This window comes from Hydra viridissima, unplaced genomic scaffold, assembly GCF_058129835.1.
Source record: "Hydra viridissima isolate aposymbiotic clone 2 unplaced genomic scaffold, HvirCarnegie_v1 scaffold_14, whole genome shotgun sequence".
In the NCBI taxonomy this organism is placed as follows: domain Eukaryota; kingdom Metazoa; phylum Cnidaria; class Hydrozoa; order Anthoathecata; family Hydridae; genus Hydra; species Hydra viridissima.
In genome coordinates this window covers 2,717,685-2,745,646 of record NW_028324313.1, presented here as the reverse complement: position 1 = coordinate 2,745,646, position 27,962 = coordinate 2,717,685, and the positions used below count along the sequence as shown (strand labels likewise).

Below are 27,962 nucleotides of genomic sequence, written 5' to 3'. Positions count from 1 at the left end.
ATGTATGTATGTATGTATGTATGTATGTATGTATGTATGTATGTATGTATGTATGTATGTATGTATGTATGTATGTATGTATGTATGTATGTATATATGTATTTATATGCATATATATTTTCTTCTCTGAATAGATATGTCACAAAAAGAAGATATCATATTTGAACTGAAAGAAATCTTTCCTCAGTATAGTGAAGATTTAATTGGATTTTTTTATGATGATGTGTTAACAAATATAGGAGGTGAAAACTACTCTCTTGTATTAGCATCATGTATTGAAAGAATGCTTGACCTGCCTGACAATATTGTGCCCCTCAACTATATTTTCAATTCAATAGAATTAAAAAATAAAACAAAGCAAAACATATTAAAACCTTCAATCCTAAATACACAGCTATACATGCCAGATTCTACTAATGCTCACAATTATTTTAGTGAAAAAAATTCTGATGAAGACAGTTTAGCAAATTTGAGCCTCTATAGAGACAAATCAATTGACAAAAGTAATAAATCGCTTTGTTCTAAAAATGTTTATAATAATTTACACTGCAGCAACCAGCGTTACCAAGAAAGACATGCTCTTTCAAATAGTTCAACTTTTCCATGTCAAGACAATTCAATATCCTCATCACTTAATGAAGTGGAAATTCTAGAACACCGTTCTACTAAAAGAGAAAATATGAATTTCTCAATTTATAATAAATATAATCTACCATTAGTTTATGACAGGGCTTCTGGTGATGAACATTCATTGATTATTGAACAAAAAAAAAGGAAATATGACAAAATGGAAAATTTTTCTGTCCAAAAGTTTACATTGAAAAAAAGTTGTCTTGATAATGTTGTTAATCACCAATCATCTGTGGTTACTTTGCCCACATCAAAAACATTAACTCCAGAAGTAGATGCTTCAGCACTTGTCAAAGGAATGAATGGATTTATGTACCACACAAAGAAAGCTATTGTAAGAGAGTTTTAAGTTAATGACTTTACTTAATTAGTTAAGCTATTGAATTTAATTATGATTTCTAATGGTGCAAAATACTTTAAAAAGTTCTTTATTAATATTGTTAGACGTCTATTCAATATTATCTTTTAAGTCCAGATGATTGATGTACCTTAATACTAGCTAATTGAATGAACATTAGGGTGTGTACAATCCAATTTCTTTTTGAAAATGGATTCTCTTGTAGATTGGTCAATTTGTTCCGCTAGCTGAGTAGCTTTGCTGAGCAAGAAAACAGCAAGATTTTTTTTTTTATTAGTTATTATTATTATTTATGTGAGAAACAATTCTCATTAGTTTTACTCCTTAAAGCCGAAAAACTGATTTTTAAATTGATTGCACTCAATTTATGTTTAAACTTACACAACATAAATTATAATTCAGAAAGAATAATGAAGGTGAAACAATATATGTATCAATTTTTAATTTTTTCCAACTTGCTAGTTATTTTCCTGTCCTCTTAAAATAGGAATTTTTATATTGCTATTTTTTCTTAGCACTGCTCAGCAGATTCGTTAACCTGTGAACTGATTTGGCAACTTGGATAAACCTCCTTGTTCCTTAAAAGTTTAAATCATTTTAACTATTCACTCATCCATATAAATGGGATGGGAAAATTGAATATCAATGCATCATCTGGGTTTACATAACAAACATAGTTTCATCAACTCTTGTAAATCAGTTTTTAGTCTTGTTTATAAAATGACCACAGATCAAGATCTTTATTTCATTTATTAATGTTTTTTCTTGTGGGAATTATAATGATCCAAAAGACAGCAGAAGGTGAAACAATAAAACATTTATGAAACAATATGTCATAAATCAATAAAATAAAACAATGTGTCATAAATGTGTAAAAAAAGATCATTAGTAAGTGTAAAGATCTTGTGTGATTAGATTCATACATGTTAGGAAGCCAAATTTTCAGTTTTTTTAAAATCATTTTAGGCAATCATTAACCATCTTAAGTGTCATCATAGTTTTTCATTTTATTAACTTGGTGTCTTAAGCCAATTTTTCACGTTGAAGATGTAAAAAATTATCCTGAAATAACACCATCTAACTGAAAGAAAGTACTCAAAGAAATGAGTCTTGATACACAGATTCTGTTTTGCTGTGTGGTCTAATAGATCAATGATTTAAATCTGCCTTTCCCATGGTTTTCAATAGCAACGACAATACAATAAGAGGCTGAGTAGAGCAAATTCCTTGCCCACATATCACATACACTGCAGGCGAAAAGTTTCTGGACACTTGGATTTTGTTTAATTTTTTAATTAAAACTCCCATAATTATTTAAAAAAAATTCAAATATCATATTTATTTTATAAACGATACATATAGTTACTATTTAAGAAAAAAAAAGACAAAAAATGAAATAAGAAAAATACTAACAACACTATTGTTATTAAACTATCTTTTCATCAAAAAATAACCCACAAGTTTTTATCACTTTTTTTGCGATCCGTGGCATTCTATTTATTAATTTATTTATCATTTCGGGTGTAATTGATAATCAGGATTCTTTTAATATCTGCCACAGGTGCTCTTTGGATGTTGGGCAGTTTTGTTTGACCTTTCTGTCCAATTCTTCCCACAGTAACTCTATTGGGTTCAAATCTGGTGATTGGGCCGGCCAGGTCATGTTTTTGAGGACACGATTATCCTCTTGTTCCTTTATATAGTTCTTACATAATTTTGAGGTGTGTTTAAGGTCATTGTCCTGCATAAAAACAAAACTACAACCAACAGTTCTTAAGCCAGAAGGTATAGCATTGTTTTCTAGAAATGTTTTATATTGTTCTTTTTTCATAATATCCTCAATTTTAACTAGGTCACCTACACCAGCTGAAGAAAAACATCCTCATACCATAACTGACCCACCACCATGCTTGATTGTCGGCACTAAACACTCTGGGATCATTTTTTCTTTTGTTGATCTTCTGATTTAAAATCTACGTCTTTGCCCAAACAGTTCAAGTTTAGACTCATCGGTCCATAATACTTTTCCCTAGTCTTCTTCTGTCCAATTTTGGTGGTCTATAGCCCTATGTAACCTTTTCTTTTTATTTCCAATCTGTAGCAACGGTTTCCTGACTGCTATACGGCCAGAAAGTCCTGCTTGTCTAAGACATTGTTTGGTAGTGGTTAATGAAATAGATTTTGAATGACTCCTATTAAAGCCTGAAGTTATTTCTGCGGCCGTAAGTCTTTGATTTCTTTTACTCATCAATATTATACTTCTGCTTATATCTTCTGCTTTTGCTGTCTTCTATTGTCTACCAGATCTTTTTTTGTCTTCAAAAATGGCTGTTTCTTTCCATCGTTTGATGGTATCTTGTACAGTACTTCTGGCAACTTTTAATTTTTTTTCAAATTTTATGAACTGAATAACTTTCTTTATGTAATGTAATTATTTTGCAACTGTTAAAGAAGGTTTTTTACCCATATTTTTAGTTAAATAGTCTATTATAAAATTTTAAAATTATTTTGAAGATTTTTTAATGCAGCTGTCATTAACACCAAATGAAAACTAAACAAAACTAAATATTCTTAATCATTTTAGTTGGCTATCATTATATTATAAATATTTACTTCATGTTACAACAAATAAATAACTTTAACAAGACTAAACTCTTTAGAGTAATGTAACGCTATATATCAAGTTAAAATAAACAATTAAAAAAACAAACTTACTTATGTAAGTTTGAGGTCAATAATATCCAATTTCTGACCTCAAACTTACATAAACACTTAAAATTAGTAAGTTTAAGTATTATAAATTAATATTATTGATTAATTTAATGATACAGGATAGATTTTAGCTTTTTATATAAAAATATCAATTGTCCGTAAACTTTTGGCCTGCAGTGTATATCATATATCACATATATCACAGATAATGACTAAATATTTTAGGCCCCTAAGCTGATATAACTTTAGATATGGTAGGTTACAGTCATTATATTATTTTGTGGAAGTAATCTTGACTTTCAAGTAATTTGACCACAGTAGAAATTTTGATGCATCTTCAACACCATAAGCCTGTACAGCTACAGAAAGAATGTCTTCCTTATATTCATTTAATTAAATATAGATGCCAGATATGATAAGATCAACACCTACCCTCTTTCAAATGTCACTAATTTACTTTGTGTTTTTTTTCACTACTTGTGTTTGTGTTGTGATGAAAAATATGCTCTTTTTCAAGTTGTTTTATAATTAAATAATGTCAATAAAAAATTAAATGACATTCAGAACACTTAAAAGTAAAACTTTAAAGTGTAAGCTAATAAATATGAAAAAGTTATGATTTTTGTAAAGTAAAGATGTGCAATCCACATAATCAAATTACTGAAGTTGTATTTGTTTGTAACTTTTCTTTGAAAGTGTTTGGTTGGCATGTGAGTTAGGAGTTTTTTTTGCCAGTATTAGTAACTTTAGAAGCCTTTTAAGTTCAAAACTATACCTGCCTCTAAAAAGTTGATGCAATTTTTATCTGCTTATTGTAAGTTAGGACTTTTTTCTTTGTGTAGTTTAAAATATTATCTTAGTTTTGAAACAATTTTAGCTAAAATTAGTCCTTTCTTGCCTACATAAATATATAAAGATCCTCCGTCCTGCCCCAATGTGCTCAGGATGAGAAATTGACAAAATAAAGCATTTACACAATAAAATATTTAAAGAAATTACATATTCTTATAACAACTTAACAAATAATTATTTTACAAATCACTTTCAAACTTTTGCCTAGGTAAATTTATAATTGTTCATAAATATTTTTAGAAGTAAATAAAAATTGGAATTTTTTTTCTTTTTTTTTGTAATATTTTATTTTTTACATTTTTAATCTTCTGCAAAAATTTCTGTTTAATTAGACAGAATGAGATTGAAAGTAAAACTCATCCTAATAAAATCTATTGCTTTGAAAAACAAATCCATAGTTATCCATTTGGCACTACAAAATGACAATCTAACGGAGAAAGTTTTAATCACTTTTGTCACTGATATGTAGGGATTGCTAGACGCAGTTCAGCAACAAATGGGCAATAAAGTGATCTAATGTTGTCTTGTTTGGTATTTAATTATTCTGATATACACTTCAAGATGTTAGAGAGTTCATTAAAAAAATGGCCATAAAGTGATCTCATGTTGTCTTGTTTGCATTAAAAATGGCCATAGAGTGATCTCATGTTGTCTTGTTTTTCAATAGTTAATGTGAAAATTGATAAATAGTTACAAATAACAAAGTATATAAATACAATACTTGAAAATTCTAAATCATAAAACACTTAAAGGCAAAATGGCATGTAATTAAAATCTAAACATAGTATTACCCATAACTCATCTGATTCAAATAAACAAGTGTCTATTGTGTATGATATTATGCTGTGGTTTTACAGTGCATTTCTACACAGCGTATTTATTCAATACATGATAAAAGGTTTTTGTTATGAACATTTGCACAAATTTTTACATTGTTGGGCTACATTTAGGTAACCTAAATGAGGCTAAAGATGTAGTTAAATGTTGGGCTAAAGATGTAATTAAATGTGTTCTTGGTTTTTAGATTTCAGTAATAGAAGATGTTGATGAAACCTTCTTGGAGCAGGAAATCAATTCACTGCCCCATGAATTAACACTAGAAAATGCTGTCAACAAGTAAATGATAAAATTGTCCTTTCATTTTTAAAGTTGTTAAAAATTTTTGACTCTGAAGTTAAGGCTTAAGAAAAGTACAGCATATGAGAATTATCTGCTCCTTTCAACTACATTTTTAACCAAACTGCAATCAAATTGATATTTTTTTAACTTGCTATTTTTTTCAATGAAATTTTTTGTTTTTTCACTTATAGCGATATAGTTATTGTCTTTTCATAGATTTTTTTCAATGAAAGTTTTTGTTTTTTCACTTATAGCGATATAGTTATTGTCTTTTCATAGATGAATAATCATTTCAAATGTTGTTATTTTGTTGTGCATTATCAGAATTGAATGTTGCAATAGTTTGAGCAATAATTTAGTTTGCTGTCTTAGGTCATTGTTCTTCAAGAGGTTGATATTATGAAGCAAAGCAAATTTAAAGATAGACATAAGTTTTTAATTTGATTCTCATTCCCCTTCTCTTTTCAAACAAACTGTCATCAATAGTTTCATTAATTAATATTAACACTTTTACATAAAAAGTTCTGTAAAATGATGTTCTGTTAAATGTCCTTGTAAGTTTAGTTACAAAGAGTTTATGAGACTTAAAGAACTTTTGAAGGTAAATATAAAAAAAGTAGTGAACTGAAGAATAGTCATCATTTTTGTTGAAATAAAAAAGTGAAAATAAATCATATTACACAGCACCAAAATTGATAGTTGATTTTGAACCAGTACCAAAATTGCTATTGCACTAAATCTGAAATTTGATAGGTAATTTTTGTTAATTTGAGGATGCTGAATCCAAATCAAAAACTAAAATTGCTTCATCACTTAATTCTTCAAAAAAGCACATTTCTGAGCATGTTTGTGACATTGACAACAACACTAAGGCCCTTCTGGTTAAATCTATAAGCTACCCTTTCCAACCTAATATAAGCTACCCTAGACCTTTTTGAATCCAAATACGGTATCTGATTTTTTGGACCACACAGCATTCTAACTTAAAGTTCATGGGAATCATTTCATGGGAGTTTATGAATAGTTTATATCATAGGGAGTTTATGAGGCAAATTGGTAGAATATATTAAAATAAATTGGTAGAAAATATTAAAATAAATTGGTAGAATATATTAAAATAAATTGGTAGAATATATTAAAATAAATTGGTAGAATATATTAAAATAAATTGGTAGAAAATATTAAAATAAATTGGTAGAATATATTAAAATAAATTGGTAGAATATATTAAAATGAATTGGTAGAATATATTAAAATAAATTGGTAGAATATATTAAAATAAATTGGTAGAATATATTATTGAAATAAATATTTTTTTGTAATAAAAGAGAATACTTTGTAAGGTATTAATGTCTAAAAAATCTTTATGTAAAAAAAAAAAAAATAAAGCAAAAAAGAACTGAATTTTTGAAAACAATTAAAATATTGTTAGAGGCTTGAAATTTAAAAAACTAGAACATTTTAAGACTTTCATATTTTTACATATTAGTAATTATTTACTTTATTTTCTTTCTTTTTTTTTAGTGTTCTTCATCATCTATTAGATATAAAGAACTATCCTAAGTGCAGCAAAAAAAAACCAGTAGCTGAAGTGTCAAAATTACAACAGGTCTGTTTAGCATGAAATAATATAATAGCAAAATCAGTTCATAAATTATAAATTTCATTTAAAATTCTAATTAGTGGAATTTTTTATGAAATGTTCTCTCTGTTCTCTGTTGTAAGAGTGTTGCTATTTGATTGTATTTTAGAAGTTTCTGCTTAGTTTAGCTATTTTGTTAATAATTTAGCCCTGTTGAAATACTCCCTTCAAATATTTTTGTACAATCTTACTTTATAGCATGTATGGCTAAATTGCAGCTCTTGAAACTGTAGCAAAAAAAAGAAGAAAAAAAATTGATAACAAGAAAAGAATATTTCATGGGTTAAAAAATTTGGATTTAGTGAACGAATAAAACCAATGAATTTAATTTTTAATACAATACTCACTCATAGCAAGGTAGAAAATATGAAACAAAACGTAAATTCTCCTAAGGAATATCCATTATATTCAAACTGCAGAAAAAATGAAATAAAATTGCTCAAAACAATACCTAAAAATCAAATAAGTTTGGAGTATTTATGTTAATAAAGGAGGAAGCTCTTGAAGCTATTCTTATTAAAGCCGATGCACCAACAAGTTTGTCGCAGTGCACCAGTAATCAATGGCAACGATTTTGACTTATTAAAATATGATCCTAAGTATTCAAAGTTTATTCTAGTTCATTATGTGGTTTATCAAGAAAATTAAGCATCATTTTAGTTTCTAATTGTTCTAAAATTAAAGTTGGAAATTGTAAATTATATTCAATCAAATACAAAAAAGCAGAGATTAAAGATTTTGTTAATTGGAAATTGGTGACGAACCAAGTGATCTTTTTTTGATTGAAAAGAAAAAAACATTTCAAATCATTGATGATATGTTTTTTTTTTCAAAATCTTTTGTTTTTGACTGATGTAATGCAATATTTATAAAATCTGACTTTGTCTCTTCAGGAAGAAAAAAATATATATATCTGATCTAAATCAGACCACTTTAAGTTTTTAAAAAAAAATGACACCTTTTCAGAGAGATCTTACTTAAAAAACCTTAAATCATTTTTTCTCAAGTAAAGATGATTGTTTCTAATCCTTCAAATCAATACGATGATCCTTCCTTCAATATGATAAGAATCCTTCAAAATGATATGAATTCAATATGATATGAATCCTTCAAATCAATATGATAAGATTGAATCATACAAGGAAAAATTACAAAATTTGCTAAAAGACTTTTAAAACTGATTTAAAGATTTGCTATTTATAGTAAATCCTTTTTTAACAGATATCAGTGATAGCTGCCAAATTCCATTAAACAGGCTTAAAGAAATATCTCAATTTGAAATGGAATCTTCTGATGTTGCATAAAACACTAACTTTATTAGGTTTTTGAAAGATAGTGCCTGAAATTAAGTATCCTCAACTGAAAAAGATTATTATAAAATTTATTTGGATTTTTGATTCAATGTACACATGCAAATCTTAACTTCCACTATAAGGTTTATCAAACCAAAGTATTCTACAAATCTAAGCAGTCTGCAATTGTCAGTTACTTAAAACTTACTACAATTATGAAACTACAATTATGAAACCAGATTTTAAGAAGCTTACCAGTAAACAGAACTTACAGTTCAAAACTTAGGACCTCTTTAGTTTACAACTGTCCAGATTATCATGCATAAAGAATTCTCTAATGGTGTAAAAATGCTTTGCACATAGATTTTTATACAGAAAAAAAAACCTTCTTTTATAATATCTAGACCTTTGCAGAAAGATGAAAAATTTAATTGTTGATTGTAAAAATAGTATTAACCAATTCAATTTTCTTTTTATTTTAATTTGAATTTAATGGATATTGATTGGAAAAAGTTGTTTTATTTTGCAGTTGTTTTTTTTATTTGTTTTTTCTTTGGTATTTTGTAGTATTAGCAATTCAACTACATTAAAATAGAATTGTAAAATGGAAAAGCAAACATTTTTTTCAAGAAATAAAAACTTTTGATTTTGAACTTGGGTTTTTATATCCTGTTGTTATTCAGGATGATTCATAGTTGTAAGCTTGCATTTACAGCTTGCAGTTATAGAATTGTTTGAACTTTTAAAAGTGTTTTTTTTTTATGAAGTTTTTTTTTTAGACAAAAAATTTTGAACATCAACATTTAAAATAAAAAATTATTTTGAATTTATTTTGTATTTTTAATTTTTTAAACATAAATTTTGTAAACAAAAAATTTTTTAGAAAAAAAGTTTTTTATTTTTATAAAAATCTAAATTTCATGTCATGAAGTATTATACACTTATTTTGTTACCAGTTGGCAGCACTTGTAAATTTCAAAGTTTTTTGTAATGCAAAGTTTCTTTAAAAAGAGTTTGAATACAAGTTGTATCAATAAAATACTTAGTTCAGCTCTTTGGCTCACATAAGTATTTATGTGTCAAAATTTTTGCCAACTTTTTAAGTATTGGTTTGTTTTTCATTTTTTTGTTTGATAAGTTGATTTTTCTTTTAATGCAGCTAGTTAGTCTCATTAAATAAAGTTAATACAAATTTTCCTTTAATGAAGCCAGTGTGTCTCATTAAATACAGTTAACAAATCTAATCAAATTTTTCAAATAGAGTACCAGTTCTATCAAAAGTTTGTCAGTTGTTAATAATTCAGCATCAATTTGTAGTTCAACATCAGTTTCAGAATACAACAGACAATCAGTACAAGTATTGCAAAACCAGTTTGGAAATGTAAGTTTGATTATTATAATATGAACTAGCTGTATTGAAAAGTGACCATGAAACCTATTAGAGCTTACTGATTACATACATACTAGGGCGTCCCGTTTTCAGGGTCACATTTTATTTTGACTGCTCCTAGCATTTTTCTACTGTGTATATGTGAGAAAATGAGATCTGTAAAGTTTTAGAGCTCTAATTTTATTTTTGTGACTACACAAGCTACCTTAAGTTTAAAAAATCATGATTTTTGGGTGAAAAAAGCCTATTTTTACAGTGCTTGTGTAGTTACAGTTTGAAAGATACAGGCTAATCTTATGTTGAACCATGTACTATTAACCCTCATTAGTTAGAAAAAAGTTGGGAATAGTTTGAATAAAACCATTAGTTAGGTTTGAAGTGAGTTCAAAGATAAGCAGTTGACAATTTACCCATTTTTATGCGGTTTGACGCGGTTGACAAAATCAAACAAAATACTGATTTAATCATTATGAAATGGGTCTAAATCGATTTCTGAACCCTTTTCACACCTAATTAGACCAACAAAAATCCAAAATCGGTTAAAAAATGTTGAAGTTATGTATATTTTTCAAAAGGGGGAGGGGGAGGGGGGAGGGGGAGGGGTGGGGGAGTACTGTAATCTAAATGTGGTGAGCAAATTCTGACCTGGGGGTTTGGGGAGGGGGTTATTTGGAACAACACATTTCCTTGGCAAGGGGTGGGGCCTGGGGGTTAGTTCCAATGGTAATCCTTCAGTTAAGCGGCGTAAAATAAAATTATTATTTTGCTTTCTTACATTGTCTCAAAAATGTCTGAAACATTTTAAAAGCAAAATAATAATTTTATTTTATGCTGCTTAACTGAAGGATTGCTAAAAGTGCTTCAAATTAGTGATAGAACACTATTACCCTAAAAATGGGACTCCCTAATACATAAATACATACGTTTGTACGTCTGTACATATGTATGTACATATTTATGCACCTTCATTCATCCATCCATCCATCCATGCCTACATATCTTTGTAGGTTTGTCTGTCTGTCTGTCCATCTGTCTGTTGATCCATCCGTCCACCCATGCATGTATACATCCATACATACAGCAGTCTAAAATCAAAGTTACAATGAGCACCTTATTAAAGTCTGCTAAAGGGATTTTCTTATCTCAAAAAATTAACTGCAATTCTTAAAGAGTTGTATTCATTTACTATAGTTTAATATAGTTTTTTAATTGTATCTTATAGGTATTTTTTTCCAGGTATCAACAGCAGTTATAAGAAAGGTGTTTTATGGTGAAGGAGCAAGCAGTTTTCCTTCTTCATATAACTTGATATATTGCAACTTGAAGGAGATCAAAGATGGAAAGAAAAGTATTTTTTATATACTTTTTTTTTTCTTACATCTGAAAAAAATTAAAATTTATATAAATTTTCTGTTGATTATTACTTGACAATTTTTATTCTGATATTTTTTAGATGTATCTGAATCATTTATTCATTCATTTTTAAAGAAAAAACGCAAAAGTATATCTTTAACTTCTCTACACCCTAAGCTAGAAAAAGAATTCCAAGATTTAAATAAATGTACACCAGAGGTAAAATTTTGCTTTGTTATAGCAACAAGATTCATGTTTTTCTGATGGCTTGTTTTTGGGGTACTCTTAAAGGGTTTTTTATAAAATTATGAAATGTCTGTAAATGGTTTTTGAATGAATCACTAAGCATATTACTTTTCCAAATGAGATCAAAAATTGATTCTAAAAATAGTTTTTGCCATACTCTGAGATTTTTAATTTACTTTTTAATATTATAGGGAAGCATTGATGTTTATACAAACAGTCAAAATAGTGAAGTAAATATTTTTTTTATTATAAGTGTATTTAATGAAAAAAAAATTTATGTGCTTTTTATTATTTTTTTATAATTTGATTGAAAAAAAAAAAAAAAAATTCAGGTATTGAGATTTTATTTATTTTATTTTATGTATTGTTATTTTTTTTTTTTTTTCACTTTAGCTCTATTGAATGCATTTTTAAAGTAGTTGCACTTTAAATACATTTAATGAAAAGTTACACTTGTGAAATCTACTGGATTAAAACTCAACAAGAATAAGAAATTTTTTTTTTACTCTGATTTGGATCTTCTTATGTTAGTTGTAATGACCTTAATGTAAAATGAAGTTCATGTTGCTGAAAGCATGACCCATCTCAATAGGCTATCAAGAGGGCTATGTTTAGACAGATTTTTATGTTTTTTCAGACGTTTGATGAAGGTCAAGTGCTTACAAGTGATTTACTTGGTTAAGAGGGTTAAGAGGGAACTTTGAAAATGAATACACAGATCGCAGATGATTTTAGGTCTGGGAAAACTTTTATTGATTTTCACTCATCATGCACCAAAATGTTTAGGTAATAGCAGCAGTAGGAACAGAGTTAAAAAGAAATGGAATTACAAACTGGTTTAAATGTAATCATCTGAAGCGACAAACAAATTAAAGAAGGCAATTGTGAGTATAAAGTAAGGCAAATATGATATCCAGCAAATAAGTATCAAAGTTAGTAAGCAAAAGTTTGGCTTTAAAAGAATCTTTTGTAGAATTTGGTGCACATTTATTTATTTATTATTTTATTTTTTTATTTTTTTTGCTGCAAAAAATTATAAAGTGCACTACCATTAAACACTTTCAAAGATCTGATCATTTTCTTAGCATTTTGATAGCTAGGGTTTTTATTCTGATTCTCAAAACATCTAGAAATACTTTGCTAATGGTCCTTTAAAGAAAAAAAGATAAATTCTAGAGATTTTCTAACATTTTAATAAATCAAAAAAATGTGTTTGTGTGTTTAAGTATTGATGCCCAAAACAAAGAAATTGTGTCAAAAGAAATTTAGTTTTCAACGCATGGCCTGACTTCTTAATGTTAATAGAATTTATTAAACTGTATTTGAATGGCTTTAGCGTTTTTTAAATAATAAATCAAAGGCTACTTAAAATCATTCTCCAGTTGAATCTGATTCTGCAGGAAACTGCTGAATAATTATCATAATAATAATAATTATTCAGCAGTTTATTCTTAGTATAATTATTCTTTAGTATAATTACTATTTATTATTTAAAGTTAAAATTATTTAGGGCTGCCCTTTTAGAGCATTCTGTTTGCATCATTTAAAATGAATGTCATGTGTTGCAAGATCATGACTCATTTACATTTTCAATTTTTAACTGTTTAAAAACAGCTTAATTTGAATTTAAAAATGATTAAGTTGAAGTAAAATAAATGTTTTTCACTTTATGATAATAGTTTATAACTATTATTGTTAATGATAATTATAGTAGTTATTAATTTTTTTTTTAATTTGCATTTGCTAATTGTTTCATAAAAGAAAAGACTTTATTCAAATCCATTCAAAGTTATTTAAAACAGATAGAGTTATATGTTTTCAAATCTTTTAACCTCTAGATGTACTTCCTCAATGTAAGTTTCATCTATTTAAGATTGCACTACAGTTATTCCTAAATACAAATACAATTATAAAAACTTAATTTTGTTAATTAACTTAATTAAGTTAATAATTAACTAAAAGCAATTTTTAAAATTCTTTTTTTTTCAAAAGAATTTTTCCCAACAAAAAATAGAAAAAAATTAAATGCTTAACTTAAAAAGTTTTTTTTTTTTCAGCACTGAAAATTTACCATTCCGTAAATTATTTAAAAAATTTACAGTTATTATCTCTATTGCTGTTCTTTGCTTTTAAGGAAAATCTAGCTGTGGAATGTAGCTGCTGTTATAATGATGTTAAGTTTGAAGATATGATTCAATGTTTAGAGGTAATATATTCTCTAATATTATGTGTAGAGGTAAAATTATTTCTATCTTTTAAGGAAATCTAAAATGCTTAAAAACTTTAAAATAGTTTTACCATAAAGTTAAGAAAAATTTTTTTAATTGTTATCTTTATTCAAGTTTTAATTGTCCACAAAGTGTAAAAATCTTGAAATATCAAAACGCTAGGGTGTTTATAATACTTATTTTTTGACCAATACAAATGTAGTTTTGATCTTCAGACAAAATAAAAGCATATATTTCATTATGCACAAGAACTTGTGTAGTTCTTGTGCATAATGAAATATATGCTTTTATTTTGTCTGAATTTCCAGGAAACCACCTCAAATTTCTTTTGTTTGCAACATCTTTTTTGTAATTACTTTCTGGCTCTTACTTTCTTACTCTTTGTCTCTCTACTATAACACTCCATAAGTTTTTAATAAAAACTTGTTGCAACTTTTCAAAGGCATACTTTTAGAACTTTTTAAAGGCATAGAATTGTTGTTTAATTTCCATAGGCATGTAGGATTGATTCCACTTAGTTCAGAAAATTATTTTATATTAGGTATATTTTTTTTTTTCTCCCAGATCCAATCTTCTTGGATTTCTTTATTGGAAGACTCATCATCACTGCTTGATACCAATCTTGTACATTTATGGTGTACTGGTAATATGTCACTGCCACTATCACTATCATATTCGTTTCTCAATTCACTGTAATCGCTAGTAAATTATACATCTGACTGTTTAAGATCATTCTCCTCATCGCTATCATAAACTGCATCTCGTTTACATTTTCATTTTTATTTCAAAATAAAAATGAAAATGTAAACATGTTGACACAAATTTATTTTTGCTTGTCAATTATTATGCAGGCATAAATTATGTTAGGGAAATGGTGCACTGCATGCACATTACAGCAAGAAAAACACCATGAATATGTTAAATTCCAATAATGAGTCAGTCTTGTCATTTGTAACTTTGGTTATTCATATTGATGAGTAACCAAAGTTACAAATGAGTCTTACTTATTATATGTAGTGAAAGGGTTTATGAAAAACCTCTGTGTTTTTTTGTAGGGTCATTTATTTTGTCAAAATTGCTTGAGACAATATTCCAATGAAGCTATGTATGGATCAGGAAAGCTCCAGCTGTTTTGTATGGCAGATGCATGCACCAGTTTATTCCCCTTGAGTAAGTTTTGAAATATATCATTTTTAATTTCAAAAATCAAGTACAAAAAATGGCTATATGAAAGCATGGGCTATACTTAAATAAAAACATTTTACACTTTAAAGCCTACAAAACAGTAAAGATATTTTTTGTTTTAAAAATCTTTTATTTTTTGTCTTATGAATTAAATTTATACGTGTATTTTCAAATTACAAAGCTTTACTTAAATTGATTTACATGTCTTTGATTGGCAATCCAAGCATAGATTTATTCTAATTTTATCTCAAATATAACTCTGATTCAAAGTTGCAAATCTTTCAATTAAGCTTGTGGCACAAGCATCCTGTGTCATAAGGTTTTTTAATTTTTGAATATCAGAATATACCTTGTATTCAAAAAAGGCCAATTGTAAAAATTGTACTAAAAATTATTTCAAAGTAACAAAGCCCACTAAGAAATGTTTCCCTGTGAAGGGGAAAAAAGCTAAAAATTATTATTAGCTCATCTGAAAATGGATGTAAAGCTGGTAGAAAAAATTTATGCAAATTATGCAACAGAAGCGATCACTATGACAACATTGCTTTGTTGTCAAGATGGAACTTAAAAAAGAGTTCTCTTTTTGTGAAAGAGGACTTAGATGTGATATGCAAGTAAAATAAGATGCAGATGAGAAGTTTTTGAAAATCCATATTTCTTTAAATCATTTTAACAAATACTTTAAACAAGTGGCTTGAGATTTCTGTTGCAATTATTTAAGCAACAATTTTTTCCCATTTCTTTAAGAGATTTCTTTTCTGACCTCAAGGTGCTAGTAATTAGAAAATGAGCAGCAGCAAGCAGCTTTACATCCGCTTTTTAATCCCTAAGACATTTAGGCTTTTTTTATCTGCTACAATTTTTTCAGAATGTTTCCCTTTCCATTTTTAAGATTGCATTGAGGGTTTTTTTTTTTCTCACATCAAAAAGCTAAATCTTAAAAAAAAAAATCAAAAGTAAAAATTTTGATGTGAGGATTTTGGGATTGAAATTTGTAAATAGTTGGCATCTGAATAAAAATGTGTTACACAGTTGGCAACTGTATAAAAATGCGTTACATAGTTGGCAACTATTTACAAATTTCAATCCCAATGATAGTTTGGCTATAATTAATTTTGTGTTTTTAAATTATTTTTTTTTCTTGAAAAAGTGGATATGGTATTAAAATTCCTTCAGTTTTTTTTATTTTTAACAAAAAAAAAAAAAGGACAAAACAGAAAAACAAAAGAAACAAAAAAAAAAACTTAAAAAGTATAAGCACAAAAAAATGTTTCAATTGTAAGATTTGAAACTCAGTTATCCAGCTGATTCAGGATGAATGCATGAAAGCCTGTTTTTTGGTTTGTCAGGCCAGCTTCAAAAAGTTCTCAGTGAAAAAGAGCTGGAGAAATACCATGAGCGAGTTCAAGAAGAAGATATAAAGCTTGCTAACTTGGATAATTTGGTGAGGTAAGTCCTTTTTAAAAACAACTTCATGTAAAATACAATTGAACTATGTGGTTGCTAGAATTATGAACTTAGTTCTTAGTTTGCTTGAATTTAATCTAGACTGGAATAAATAATCTAGGCGGGAATAAATAAAAGAGCATTTGCTGCAATCTGATGAAAGTTTTATCCAATCTGATCTCCTGAACAACTTTTCTATTAAATTGCCAATTTTTTCTGTTAAAATATTATGTGCTAAATCAAAGAAATTCTTATAATGTAAATTGTCTTGTTTTATTGATTAATTATTTGTGATTATTTATGTAGTATAAGTTTGGTTTTTTCTAATACATTATTTTTACACTGCAAGCAAAAAAAAAAAATAAATAAATAATATATATATATATATATATATATATATATATATATATATATATATATATATATATATATATATATATATATATATATATATATATATATATATATATATATTAGCTATAATAGCAATAATAGCTAAAAAATTTAAATTTTTTCATAAATGTTGTTCATGGATCAGCAAGTCGATAATACACCTTGAATCCAATTTATCAATTAAATTTAATTTGATTAAAAGATTAAATTTTTATTTAAGTCTAAATATATAATATGTAATTTTGATAAAGTATAAAATGGATAGTAAAAGTATAATAAATAATGCATAATAATAATAATATTAAAAAAATTTGTAAAAATAATGCAAAAAAATAATACATAAGGATGAATAATAAATAAAATATAGCAATTGTTTAATAAATAATATATGATTATAATGAATAGAAAAACCAACTTATTGTTTAATGTTATAAAGTTTTCACTTTTATTTCGGATGTTTAATTTTACAGATGCCCTGGATGTGATTTTGCAGCTGAAATGCCTGAAGGAGACAAAGTGTTTAGATGTCAGAATGAGGCTTGCATGAAAGTGAGAAACTTATTTTAGTGCTAATTCTTTTATCTTTTATTTTCAATTGAAGTTCTTAAAATGTAGAATTATTAGTTTATAGGACATCTTAAAGATTTTTTTTTTTTTTTGCCATTTATTTTCATATAAAAATTATAATAATAGTTCTTTTAATACAATGATTTGTTAGTGCTAATTGTAATCAGTTGTTGTTCTAATAGGAAACATGCCGCCACTGTAAAGTTGAATGGGAAGATCATTTTGGACTGCCATGTGCAGAAGTTGAAAACAAATCTGAGACCTCATTGCGTAAATCTTAGTAAGATTTTTAATACAGGGTGCAGCAGCAATTCACAGACTAATTTTTGACTAGGTTTTTTGATGTTAATAAAGAATTTCTGAATTTTTTATTTTGTTGGCTAATTTGTTCGATTTGAATAAAAGTGTGAATAAAAAAAACATTTAGTTAAAAGTTTTACAAAGGAAGCCAAAAGAACTGAAGTTTTAAATTTGATTCAAATGGGTAATGCAAATGGCCTGCAAGTAAAGTGACTTAAATTTCTCTAGTATCTAAAACTACATTTTACAAAGTGAAAAAATATGACAGTGCTGAAAGAGCCCAAATGCCCTTTGCAGTCAACTAAATAAGTTAATAAAAAATTAACTAAAAAGCTCAAAAATCATGTTGAAAAGAATCCCCACAATGTCCATCAAAAAGGCAGCAAAGCTGTTCAATCTTAATGATTGGACAGTCAGAAGAACTCTAAAAGCACTTGAAAAAGTCAGTGTGGCCCGACCTTGTGTGACAACTTTTGACAGAAAGGTAAAAAATTTCATATTAAAGTGAAAAAAGAAGCAAAACTGAATAAGCAAAAATTCTATGCTTTGTCAACAGTCAAAAATTTTTTTAAAATGGAATACTTTTTAATGTTGGCTGTATGATTAATAGGCAAAATGATAGATTCATTGTGCAGAAGGGTGACCTGCGTGTTACACCAAGCACCCTCAGTCCATCATGATGCTAGGAATCATCACTTCTAATTGAGAGAAATGTCCAACAATCTACATCAAAGAGAAATAAAAAGTTACCCCTGATGTGTATATCAGTCTACTACACCATTATGTGGTGCTTGGCTGAATAAGGCTTTCCCAGAAGGAAATTATATCTTTCAACAGGACAATACACCTTATCATGGATCCAGGAAAACTCATCAATATCTTCAGAACAATATGGCTAATTTCTGGCCAAAGACATCTGGCCCCTCCAGACCTGACCTAAAACCCCTTGATTACAGTGTGTGAAGTGTTGTTGAGAATAAACAAGAAAACAATTTATCTTCAACTTTTCTTATGTTAATATTCCATGAACGTAATTGTTTTGCGATTTAAAAATTCATTTAGAAAAGTTTTCTAAAAAGTTTGCAAATTTCCGCTGCATCTCTGCTGCATATGATAATAAATTGTTCATTTATAAAGATCAGGTCTTTAATAAGATTCATGTTTAGGTTTAAAATTTTTATTGTTTTTTTTTTAAGTAAATATGTTGTTTGCTTGTTCTCTTTCTTTAACTGTGATAAATAAAATTTGTGAATAGTTTTGGTATATAATGATAAAGTATTATAATATTAAATTGAATCTTAACTGGATGTCCCTTTTAAAGCATCCAAAATCATTATTCTGCTACTTAAATTTGTCAGGAATTGACAGGAACTTTGTCAGATAAAAACATTTTCCTAGGAAAAGGAAAATATCAATTTAATTCAAAATAAAACTTGTGGTTTTTATAGCGAAGAGAAAATGACTCAAGCTAAAGTTCGCAAATGCTGGAAATGTGAAACGATATTTTTGAAGACCGATGGATGCAATAAGGTACTTCATTGCTGAACTGTTGAGGAATCATTAAAAGAGTTATTTTTATTGTAAAAGATGAAAATTAAAAAAGAATGAATTTTAAGTTGTATGTAATTTGTTTAAGATGACATGCAGATGTGGGTCAACCATGTGCTACATATGCAGGGAGTCAAAGGTTTTTTTTTTTTTTCTTTTTTTTTTTTTCTTTTTTTTTTTTTCTTTTTTTTTTGTTTTTCTTTTTTTACATATAATTTACTTTTGCATATTAAAAGCATAATTTTTAAAATTAAGAGATTGGAAAAAAACTTAGAGTTTTACAGATGTATTTTAAACTTAAAAAATTTAACTAGAAAAGTTTCTTTGTAGATTAATTATGAGCACTTTTGCCAGCATCCAAGGAATCCAGGTCAAAATTGTGAGTTTATCTCTATATTGTTTAAGGTGGTACATCCCCATTAATTTTGAAATTTTTTAGAAAAAATCAATTTTTTGAAAATTGGTTTTTTAAATTTAAAATTTTTCATAGAACAATATTATTAATTTTTTTTTTAATAAATAAATAAGGAAGTGTGTACAATTATGTGTTTTGTGGCCATAGTAAATTGAGAAGTCCGTAGCAACGCCATAGCAACGCATTTTAAAACAAAAAATGTAAACTTGCTCAAGCTTATAAACATCAATAACTCTTTTCTACTGCAGCTTGTTTATTTTGTACTTCATGTTTATTTTAAAAGCTATAACTTAAACTACTAATGCGAACATGTATCAAATGTATCGTGCTTGCATGCTGTTTTAATTTGTTAATGTTCTTATAAATAAATAGCTAAATAAGATATGGACTTTCTATTGCTCGAACTAAAAAAAGAAAGTTTTCTTGTAATCAACACCTAAAATCTTCAAAGTTTATTCAGCTTGATACATCAATTTCTGATCCAAGTTTATCAGCAAGCTCCAAAAAAATAGTGAACACTGAAATATCTGGAAGTCAAAAAAATTACAACATCATTATAAACTTTAATATTTTAAAACTAATGGTTAGTGAGTTTAAATGCCCCAAATGTGGAAATGAAGTTTGTTTAGAAAATGATTTAAAAAAGCAAGAAAGGTTTTTGTTTTTATTTAACTTTACAGTGCCTTTGTTGCCAATTTAGCAAAGGATTGCACACGTCTCAGTTTTCTACTAAAAAATCTAAAAGTACTCCAGGTGTTCCTACTGCATCAGTTAATTTTCAAGTCGTTACTGCTTTTCGTGAAACTGGTAAAGGTTATCAATCTATATGCAAATTTGCTGCAGTAATGAACATGCCATCTCCTATGAATTTTAAAAACTATAGTGCAATAAATAACAGTTTGTTAAATATTTATAATGAAGTTGCTTCTGCAAGTATTTCAAGCGCAGCCAATGAATCCAAAGATATTATTTCTAAATCAAGCAATGTTAATGATGTTTCTGCTTGCCAGGTTTCTGTTGATGGTACCTGGCAAAAGAGAGGCCATCAGTCTTTAAATGGTATTGTCACTGCAATATCAAGAGAGAATGGAAAATGTCTTGATTCAATTTTGTTAACTAAGTTCTGCAAAGCTTGTAGTTATTGAAACAAAAAAAAGTCAACACCAGGTTATCAAAATTGCAAAATAAATCATGTTTGTGAAGCTAACCACAACAAATCATCAGTTTCTGGTGCTGTTTCAATTTTTCAACAGTCAATTGAAAAGCATGGTTTGAGATATGAAGGATATATTGGAGATGGTGACAGCTCAGCATATAATGATGTTGTTGCAAGTAATCCATATCCAGGTTTTGAAATAAACAGACTTCATTGTGTTGGACATTACCAAAAGAGACTTGGAAATCGTGCGCGTAACCTTAGAGTGACACTTAAAGGTCAGTTTATTTCAGATGAAAAAAAAATAGATGGAAAAGGTCGACTGACAGATGAAGCCATAAATATGCTTCAAAATTATTTTGGTATGGCTATCCGTCAAAATGTGAATAACCTATATGCAATGAAAAAAGGTGCTTGGGCTGTTTTATTTCACAACAGTGACATAAGTGAAGAGTCAGAAACACAAATTTTGCCCACGAACTAGAACTAGTTGGTGTTTGTGGCAGAGTAATAAAGTAACAGGTGAAACAACATACAAAACTAAATTAAGCTTACCATTAGCAATTAAAGCAGTACTTATGCCTATATTTACAGATTTGACAAATGAAACATTATTATCAAAATGTTTGCACGAACAAACTCAAAATAACAATGAAAGTCTGAATGCCTTAACATGGAAGAGATGTCCTAAAGATTTTTTTATTGGGAAAAAGGTTCTTGAGATTAGTATGAACTCAGCTATTATAGCATTTAATGATGGAAGCACAACAGTTGAAAAAGTAATTAGTGCTGGAGGTATCGAACCAAATATATTTATGCAGGAAGGACTTCGTAAATTGGACTGCAACCAAATTAAAAAAATGAATCACAAATCAAGTGCTAAAGGTAAAATAAGGAGAAAACAGCTTAGAGCCATCAAAAAAAGTTACATGGATATTGAAAAAGAACTGGAAAAGGACCCACAATATAATAGTGGAGGTTTTTAATTGGGCTCGTGCTTCTTTTCCTAATATAACGAACTTTTATTTTGTTTTTTGTGTTTTTCTCAAAATGTCATTTTTACCAAATACCTAAATTTTAAAACGCAATATTTTCAGTTTGGGACCATATGCTGACTTGAAATTTTCAGGGTGTTTTTGTTATAAATTGACTTAGGTAATGAACCAAAACTACAAATAAATATGATGTATAAGTATGTTTAAAATCTTTTTTTTCTTGCTTTTTTTGTTAAAAATTTTCTTAAATATATAGAAAATTATTTTTAAAATGTTCTATGCATCTTTAATGCATGATTTTGGTTCATAACCTCTTCGTACCTTTTAGGAACATAGTGTGAAAATTTCAGAGTTAAAAGATATATAGAACTGGAGATATCTTGTTTTAAATTACACCCATATTTTGGCAATTCGTATGGAATAAGTGAGGCAAAAGTTGGGCAATCGAGATTTCTTATTTAAAAAAAAAATCAACATACTTGTTTTAACTTGTGTATTGTAGTTTTAATTTTGTATTGATTATTTTAAGGAAATTTTTTAGAATGGGGGTGTACCACCTTTAACTTTTTTTTTTTCATTTTATTTTTAAAAAGTCAAAACTTTTATTAGTAATATATATTTTTTAGTGATTTTAAAATTGTTTATAAAACTGATCTGCATGTGTGTAGAACTTTTGTGAGATCAAATAAATGTTTTGCTTATTGCATAAGTACAAGACTTGTATTATGATCAGAGTGTGCTCCTATGTGAAAGAATGTAACTTGCTATCAGCAAATCACCAAACAAGACATTTTATATGAGTAAAGTGCACTTATGTAAAAACGTATTACATGCTAAAAAATGAGACGTTTAGAACAATATTATAGTTAATTTAACCAAATGACTTCACATATAATTTATTGTATTCCACTATAATAACCATTGTGTAAAAGCAGAATTAAAAACATCTTTCAAACTGACTCTAATAGTCTTTTTAATAATAAATAGAATAAAACTGTGCTGGTCACACTTCAGATTAAATTCAATCACTTTTTTTGTTGTTTAAAATTTCAATATTTTTTTTTATTAATGAAGAAAATTGATGTGCAACAATGTAATTCTTTTTTTATTGAAAGTCTTAAAGTTTAAATCTGAAACTTTTAAATAAAAATTTAAGTTTCAGTGCTCAAAATACTGTGGCACACTACAGCACCAAAATTGACATTACTGTTTTTTTTGTTTTTTGTTTTTTTGTTTTTTTGCTTTGATAACCATTAATAGATATGCAATGTCAAAAACATGTAGAGTTTCACTAGGACTTAGAATAAATTTTATGCTATATTTTAGCTTCTAGTTTTTCAAAAATATTGCTTATAATTTTGCCTAGATTTCCCAAACTCTTATTAATACAAAAAAGTTTTGCTTAATACTAAAATAATTCATGCACTGGTAATAATATGTAAGCTCTATAGATGTTCTAAATGAACCTTGACTAAGTGTCTTCCAGTCATTTATAATGTCTGGAATCCCAGATTCTTGTCTCAATAACACAATGATAAAAGTTGCATAAACTTTTAAGTTAAAAAAAAAAAAAAAAAAAATCAAGTTTTAAAAAATGAATTTATTTCAACAGAAGGTTAAAATTGGATGTTGTTTTCACAATAAATTAATAGTGAAAAAAATTTTCTTTTAAATTATAATTTACATTTTAGCACACAAAAAAATTCATCACAGTTTTTTAGAAGACATATTTTTTTGCAGGGTCAGTGACCACACAATACATCACATACTAATATATCTTCATGAAAACCTTTTCTGCATTTCTTGCATTTAATCACTTTTAAATGCTTTGGTTGCTCATCATTATAATCACCTTCATTAAATGCTAGACACAATATACGGAGAGTGAGCTGAAAGGCATATTAAATCAATGTTATCTTGACAAATCTAAAGTTAATGTTTTAATTATAATAAATGGTTTAGTTAACCCCAACAATAATACATCTGTCTTTTTAAAATATTTCATTTATACTGTTACTTCTGAGAAAAACAAGACATTACTAGATTTGAAATTCTGTTCTGCATAATAGCATTAATTGTTTTCTCTCTTCAAATTTTATTATTCAAGAAAAAACAAAAAATAAAAGTATTTTTTACTTCTTCTTACTAAAAAGAAAATTCTGGCTCTATTTTTTTTTTTTTTTTTCTTAAACTTTTGGTTAAATCTTTAGTCTACGTTTTTGAAGTGTGACCTAAAATACATCAAGACCCATTTAACACAGATCTTGTCTTATATTTTTAAAAATTTACTAGATTTTTTTTCATCTCAGAAAGGTGACAAAATATAAATATTTACAGGGAGATTTACTTTTCAAAAAAAAAAGAATATTTAGCCAGAAATTGGTAAATTTATCAAATATAAAGCTATAAAATTCAAAATAGTCTTAAACACAACTTGTATATAGCTTTCTATGGACAACCAAACATAAATGCCACTAGTAAACAGCTTTCTTTCAAAAACTTTTAAAGATGGTTAATGACTTATGGTTTTACTAAAGAAAATTTAAAAAGTGTTCTTAGTTTGTTGTTTGGAGGTATGAGGAGGTTGTAAAGGTAATTTTTTTATTATAAAAAATGAAAAGTAAACAAGTATGACATATTTTTTAAACTTGTGTAAATTTTTTGACATCAATTAATTTTTATTTGTGCTCAAGTTTATTTATAAGGTTAAATAACTTGATTAGAGTAAAACTTGCTCACAGAAGCCTTTTTACGAAACAAAACAAGAATACAAAACACTCAAAAGAAAAAATTGTTAGTTTTCACTGAAATGCATAATAAACTTAAAGAGTATGACTGTTTTACGTTTTAAGACTTTTTTGGGAATTTATTTTTTGAAATTCATTTGTAATTGAATTTCAAAAAATAAATTTCCAAAAGTTTTGTTTTGTCTTAGATTTTAATATTTTTACTGAGATGTTAGAGTTTATAGTGAGATTCCGCTGAAATGTTTGGTTATTAAAATGATTTTATTGGAAAGTTCCATTTATGAGAATTCATAGATCTCATCAAGATGTTAAATTTTATTGAGTTGTTTCTTTTCTGAGATTTCAATTTTTTTTTTTACTTTTAAGTAATTTATTTTTAGGTGCACACTGCAAGAAATGTAGCTTATGGACAGATCCAGCAGTGAGTCGCTGATGGAATCAGTTTACTGATAAATTATTTTTGATCAGTTTTAATTCTAAAATTTTGCAATAAACTTAATTTTGTAAATTTCTTAAGGAAGATGATGATCGCGAAATTGCTGCAATAAAACAAGAAGCTGAAAAAGAACGCATGAAACTAACTGGAGGTAACTACTAAATTAATCAATTTTAAAATTGTTTTTGTTCATTTCTTATTAAAAAAGGATTTTATTTTCACTATTACTTTCAAATGCACCAATAGATACAGAGCAATTTTTGGTTTCTTCCATCGAACACTGCAGCCACTTAGAGAAATTTATGCGATATTTTTGTACAAAAAAACTTCTGTAGAACTGACTTGTTAAAAACACTCAAATAAAAAAATAAGTGATTACAAATTTAGTGCTATTTAATACAAATCTAGAGCTTTTTGACGGATTTTACTCTTTCTTTTTTTAAAAAATTGATGACTTCTAAAATTTTTTTCCTCTTATTTTAAAGATGAGGGTTGGGATGGAGGGGAGGGGTAGGGGGTAGGGGTAGGGGGTAGGGGGTAGGGGTAGGGGGTAGGGGAGGGGGAGGGGGAGTAGAGATGAGATGAGATGAGATAGGGTGTAAAACTTGTTTTTAATAAATATTTTCCTCTTAATTTAAAGATGAGAGGTGGGGGGAGGGGAGGGGGAGATAAGTGAAATGAGATGAGGGGTAAAACTTGTTTTGAATAAAATGTAAATCTGGTATGTTACATTTTATTTACATGTTACTTATATATTATTTATATGTTATTGTGTTACTTTTATGAAAGGTAACGTGCATGCTTCAAAAATTACAGTCGGGCCCTCCTTTGAAGTAAAAAATGTTCCAACTGCAATTAATCAAATCCCTCAAGTACAGCATAATATTCCTGTCAACATAAACAATGACCAGTATCTAATAAATAACCTTCTACAACACCGCCACAATCAATATTACCTCAATCACCATCACCGCTACCGTAGACGGCGTCATGCAAACCCTCTGAACAATCAAGTTTTACCTTAAATAGTAAGTAGATTTTTTAAAATGTGGAAATTTTTTTCCACTTATAGAATCTTACATATGATTAAAAAATAATATGTAACCATGAGTACGGCGCATGGAAATAGTTTCATGAAAATCTGGTCATGAAATCTGAGGTGTTTTTTTTTTTTTTTTTTTTTTTTTTTTGTATAACCAAATAAAAAAAAGAAAGAAAAAATATATATAACAACGTTGTTCATAAAAGCTAATGCAGTAAACCTTTTCAAAATTACTTCAGGCTTTAGAAAGAACTTCAACGAGGGAAAACTTTGCTAAGGTTTCTTTAATAAGGTCACAAATTCTATAAAACAAGAGTTTTTAGCGAGTTTAAAGATTTTCACAATAAATAGACCTACAGGTATGCAAGCTCTGGAAACTTGGCAATATTTATAGTTTAGCATGGCCATAAATCCGTTAGAATTAATGAAGATTAATCTGCTAGAATTCATTTGAGTTCTTCAAATATAAAACTCACGCTTTTTTTTTTTTTTTATCAAAAATTCTGAAGACACTTTAAGATCAGCACGCTTTAGCATTGGAAACACTAGCGTTCTAAATTTATTATATCCTGAAAACTGTCGTGCTCAAAATGTAATATCCTTGCAGAAAATTGAAGTATGCATCAACAATAGTTAAGTTTATTTGTTGACCAAAAATGTCTGTATCTGCGTCTGTATTCAAAATTTGTTGCATATCTGTGGAGGTCACCCTGATAATTCCTTGAATTTTTTAAAAAATTGTCAATAAAAAATTTTATCTTTTATCTTTTATTTTTTTGGCTGCCAGTCGATAAAAGATAGATAACATTTGAAAGTATTTTTGCGACAGTTCAGAAGATAGTATCAGAAGGCTGATCGTTTGAAACTGCGTTTTATTTACATTGTACTGTTTTTGATCTTGTTAAGTTCTGAATAATTTCGCGCGGAGTAGTTAATTATGCGTACTCCGATTTGTTTGAATAATTTCGCGCGGAGTAGTTAATTATGCGTACTCCGATTTGTTTGAATAATTTCGCGCGGAGTAAATAATTATGCGTGCTCCGATTTGTTTGAATAATTTCGCGCGGAGTAGTTAATTATGCGTACTCCGATTTGTTTGCAAAACTCTAAAACATTGAGAAAATTTTCAAACATGATTAAAAAAATTGAAACGTGATCAGACTTTCATTCAGTAATTGATTATTACTAACACAGACGGATCATGAACGTCTTTTATTTCTTATAATTTAAAAAATATCAGAATACTCAATGACTCAATGATCATTTACCAAAAAAATCATTGACTTTACAAATATCTAGACATAAAATTGCGGTTTAATGTGAAAAAAGCTTTCTCATTTTTTCTCACACTTGAAACTATCTAATTAACGAATTTTGAAAACTTGCGCACGTCACATTCTGAAACGTCAAAAATTATCGTTTACAAAGTAAAAAAAAAAAGGTGTTGGTACAGAGACGTCCGTCAAACTTCACTTGTGGAAAAAAAAGTGGATATAAAGTTAACCGAGAAGCTAAAAAAGCATAAAAAATTTAAAAAAAAAACAAAAAAACTCCACTATTTCCATCAGAAAGGCTGCTAAAGCCTTTCAAGAACCTTTCTTGTTTTTTACTGTTTATTTCTTTATCCTTATTATTTTTATTATTTCTCTATATTAGACCTAAAAATATACCAATTTCACAATAAAATCGAGTTAATTTTTGCTGATTTAGATGAAAGCGATAAGATGCTGCATGTTGAAAGACTGACTTACGAAGGTCAGCAAGACAAGAGAGATCACAACTAACAAAAACTTTTATTATGATCTTATGAACTCATATTTAAATGCGTAAATCTTAGACTCTTTGATTCTTTTAAAAATGCTATAATCGGCGCGAGTGTATGCGTGTGTAAATATAGCCCATTATAAAAA

General features: G+C 27.7%; 1 protein-coding gene and 1 pseudogene across 9 annotated transcripts; both read left to right on the top strand.

Moving 5' to 3' along the window:
- Positions 1-110: 110 nt before the first annotated feature.
- On the top strand, positions 111-27,962 carry LOC149878820 (E3 ubiquitin-protein ligase RNF216-like). Of its 9 annotated transcripts, XM_090071926.1 has the most exons (19): positions 111-964; positions 5,577-5,668; positions 7,196-7,280; positions 9,867-9,986; positions 11,232-11,343; positions 11,449-11,567; positions 11,786-11,824; positions 13,729-13,800; positions 14,878-14,992; positions 16,357-16,456; positions 17,317-17,395; positions 17,596-17,693; positions 19,162-19,243; positions 19,350-19,400; positions 19,592-19,640; positions 24,955-24,995; positions 25,092-25,161; positions 25,800-26,038; positions 27,763-27,962. In XM_090071926.1, the coding sequence occupies exons 1-18, from the start codon at positions 137-139 to the stop codon at positions 26,033-26,035; spliced, it is 2,388 nt and encodes a 795-aa protein (XP_089928052.1). In that variant the 5' UTR covers positions 111-136; the 3' UTR covers positions 26,036-26,038; positions 27,763-27,962. The 9 variants fall into 9 exon arrangements, 8 of the variants coding, with proteins under 8 accessions (XP_089928052.1, XP_089928053.1, XP_089928055.1 ...); XM_090071927.1 differs by lacking the exon at positions 9,867-9,986; XM_090071928.1 differs by lacking the exon at positions 5,577-5,668 and having other exon boundaries at positions 788-964.
- LOC145184227 (uncharacterized) lies at positions 20,257-22,369 on the top strand (annotated as a pseudogene).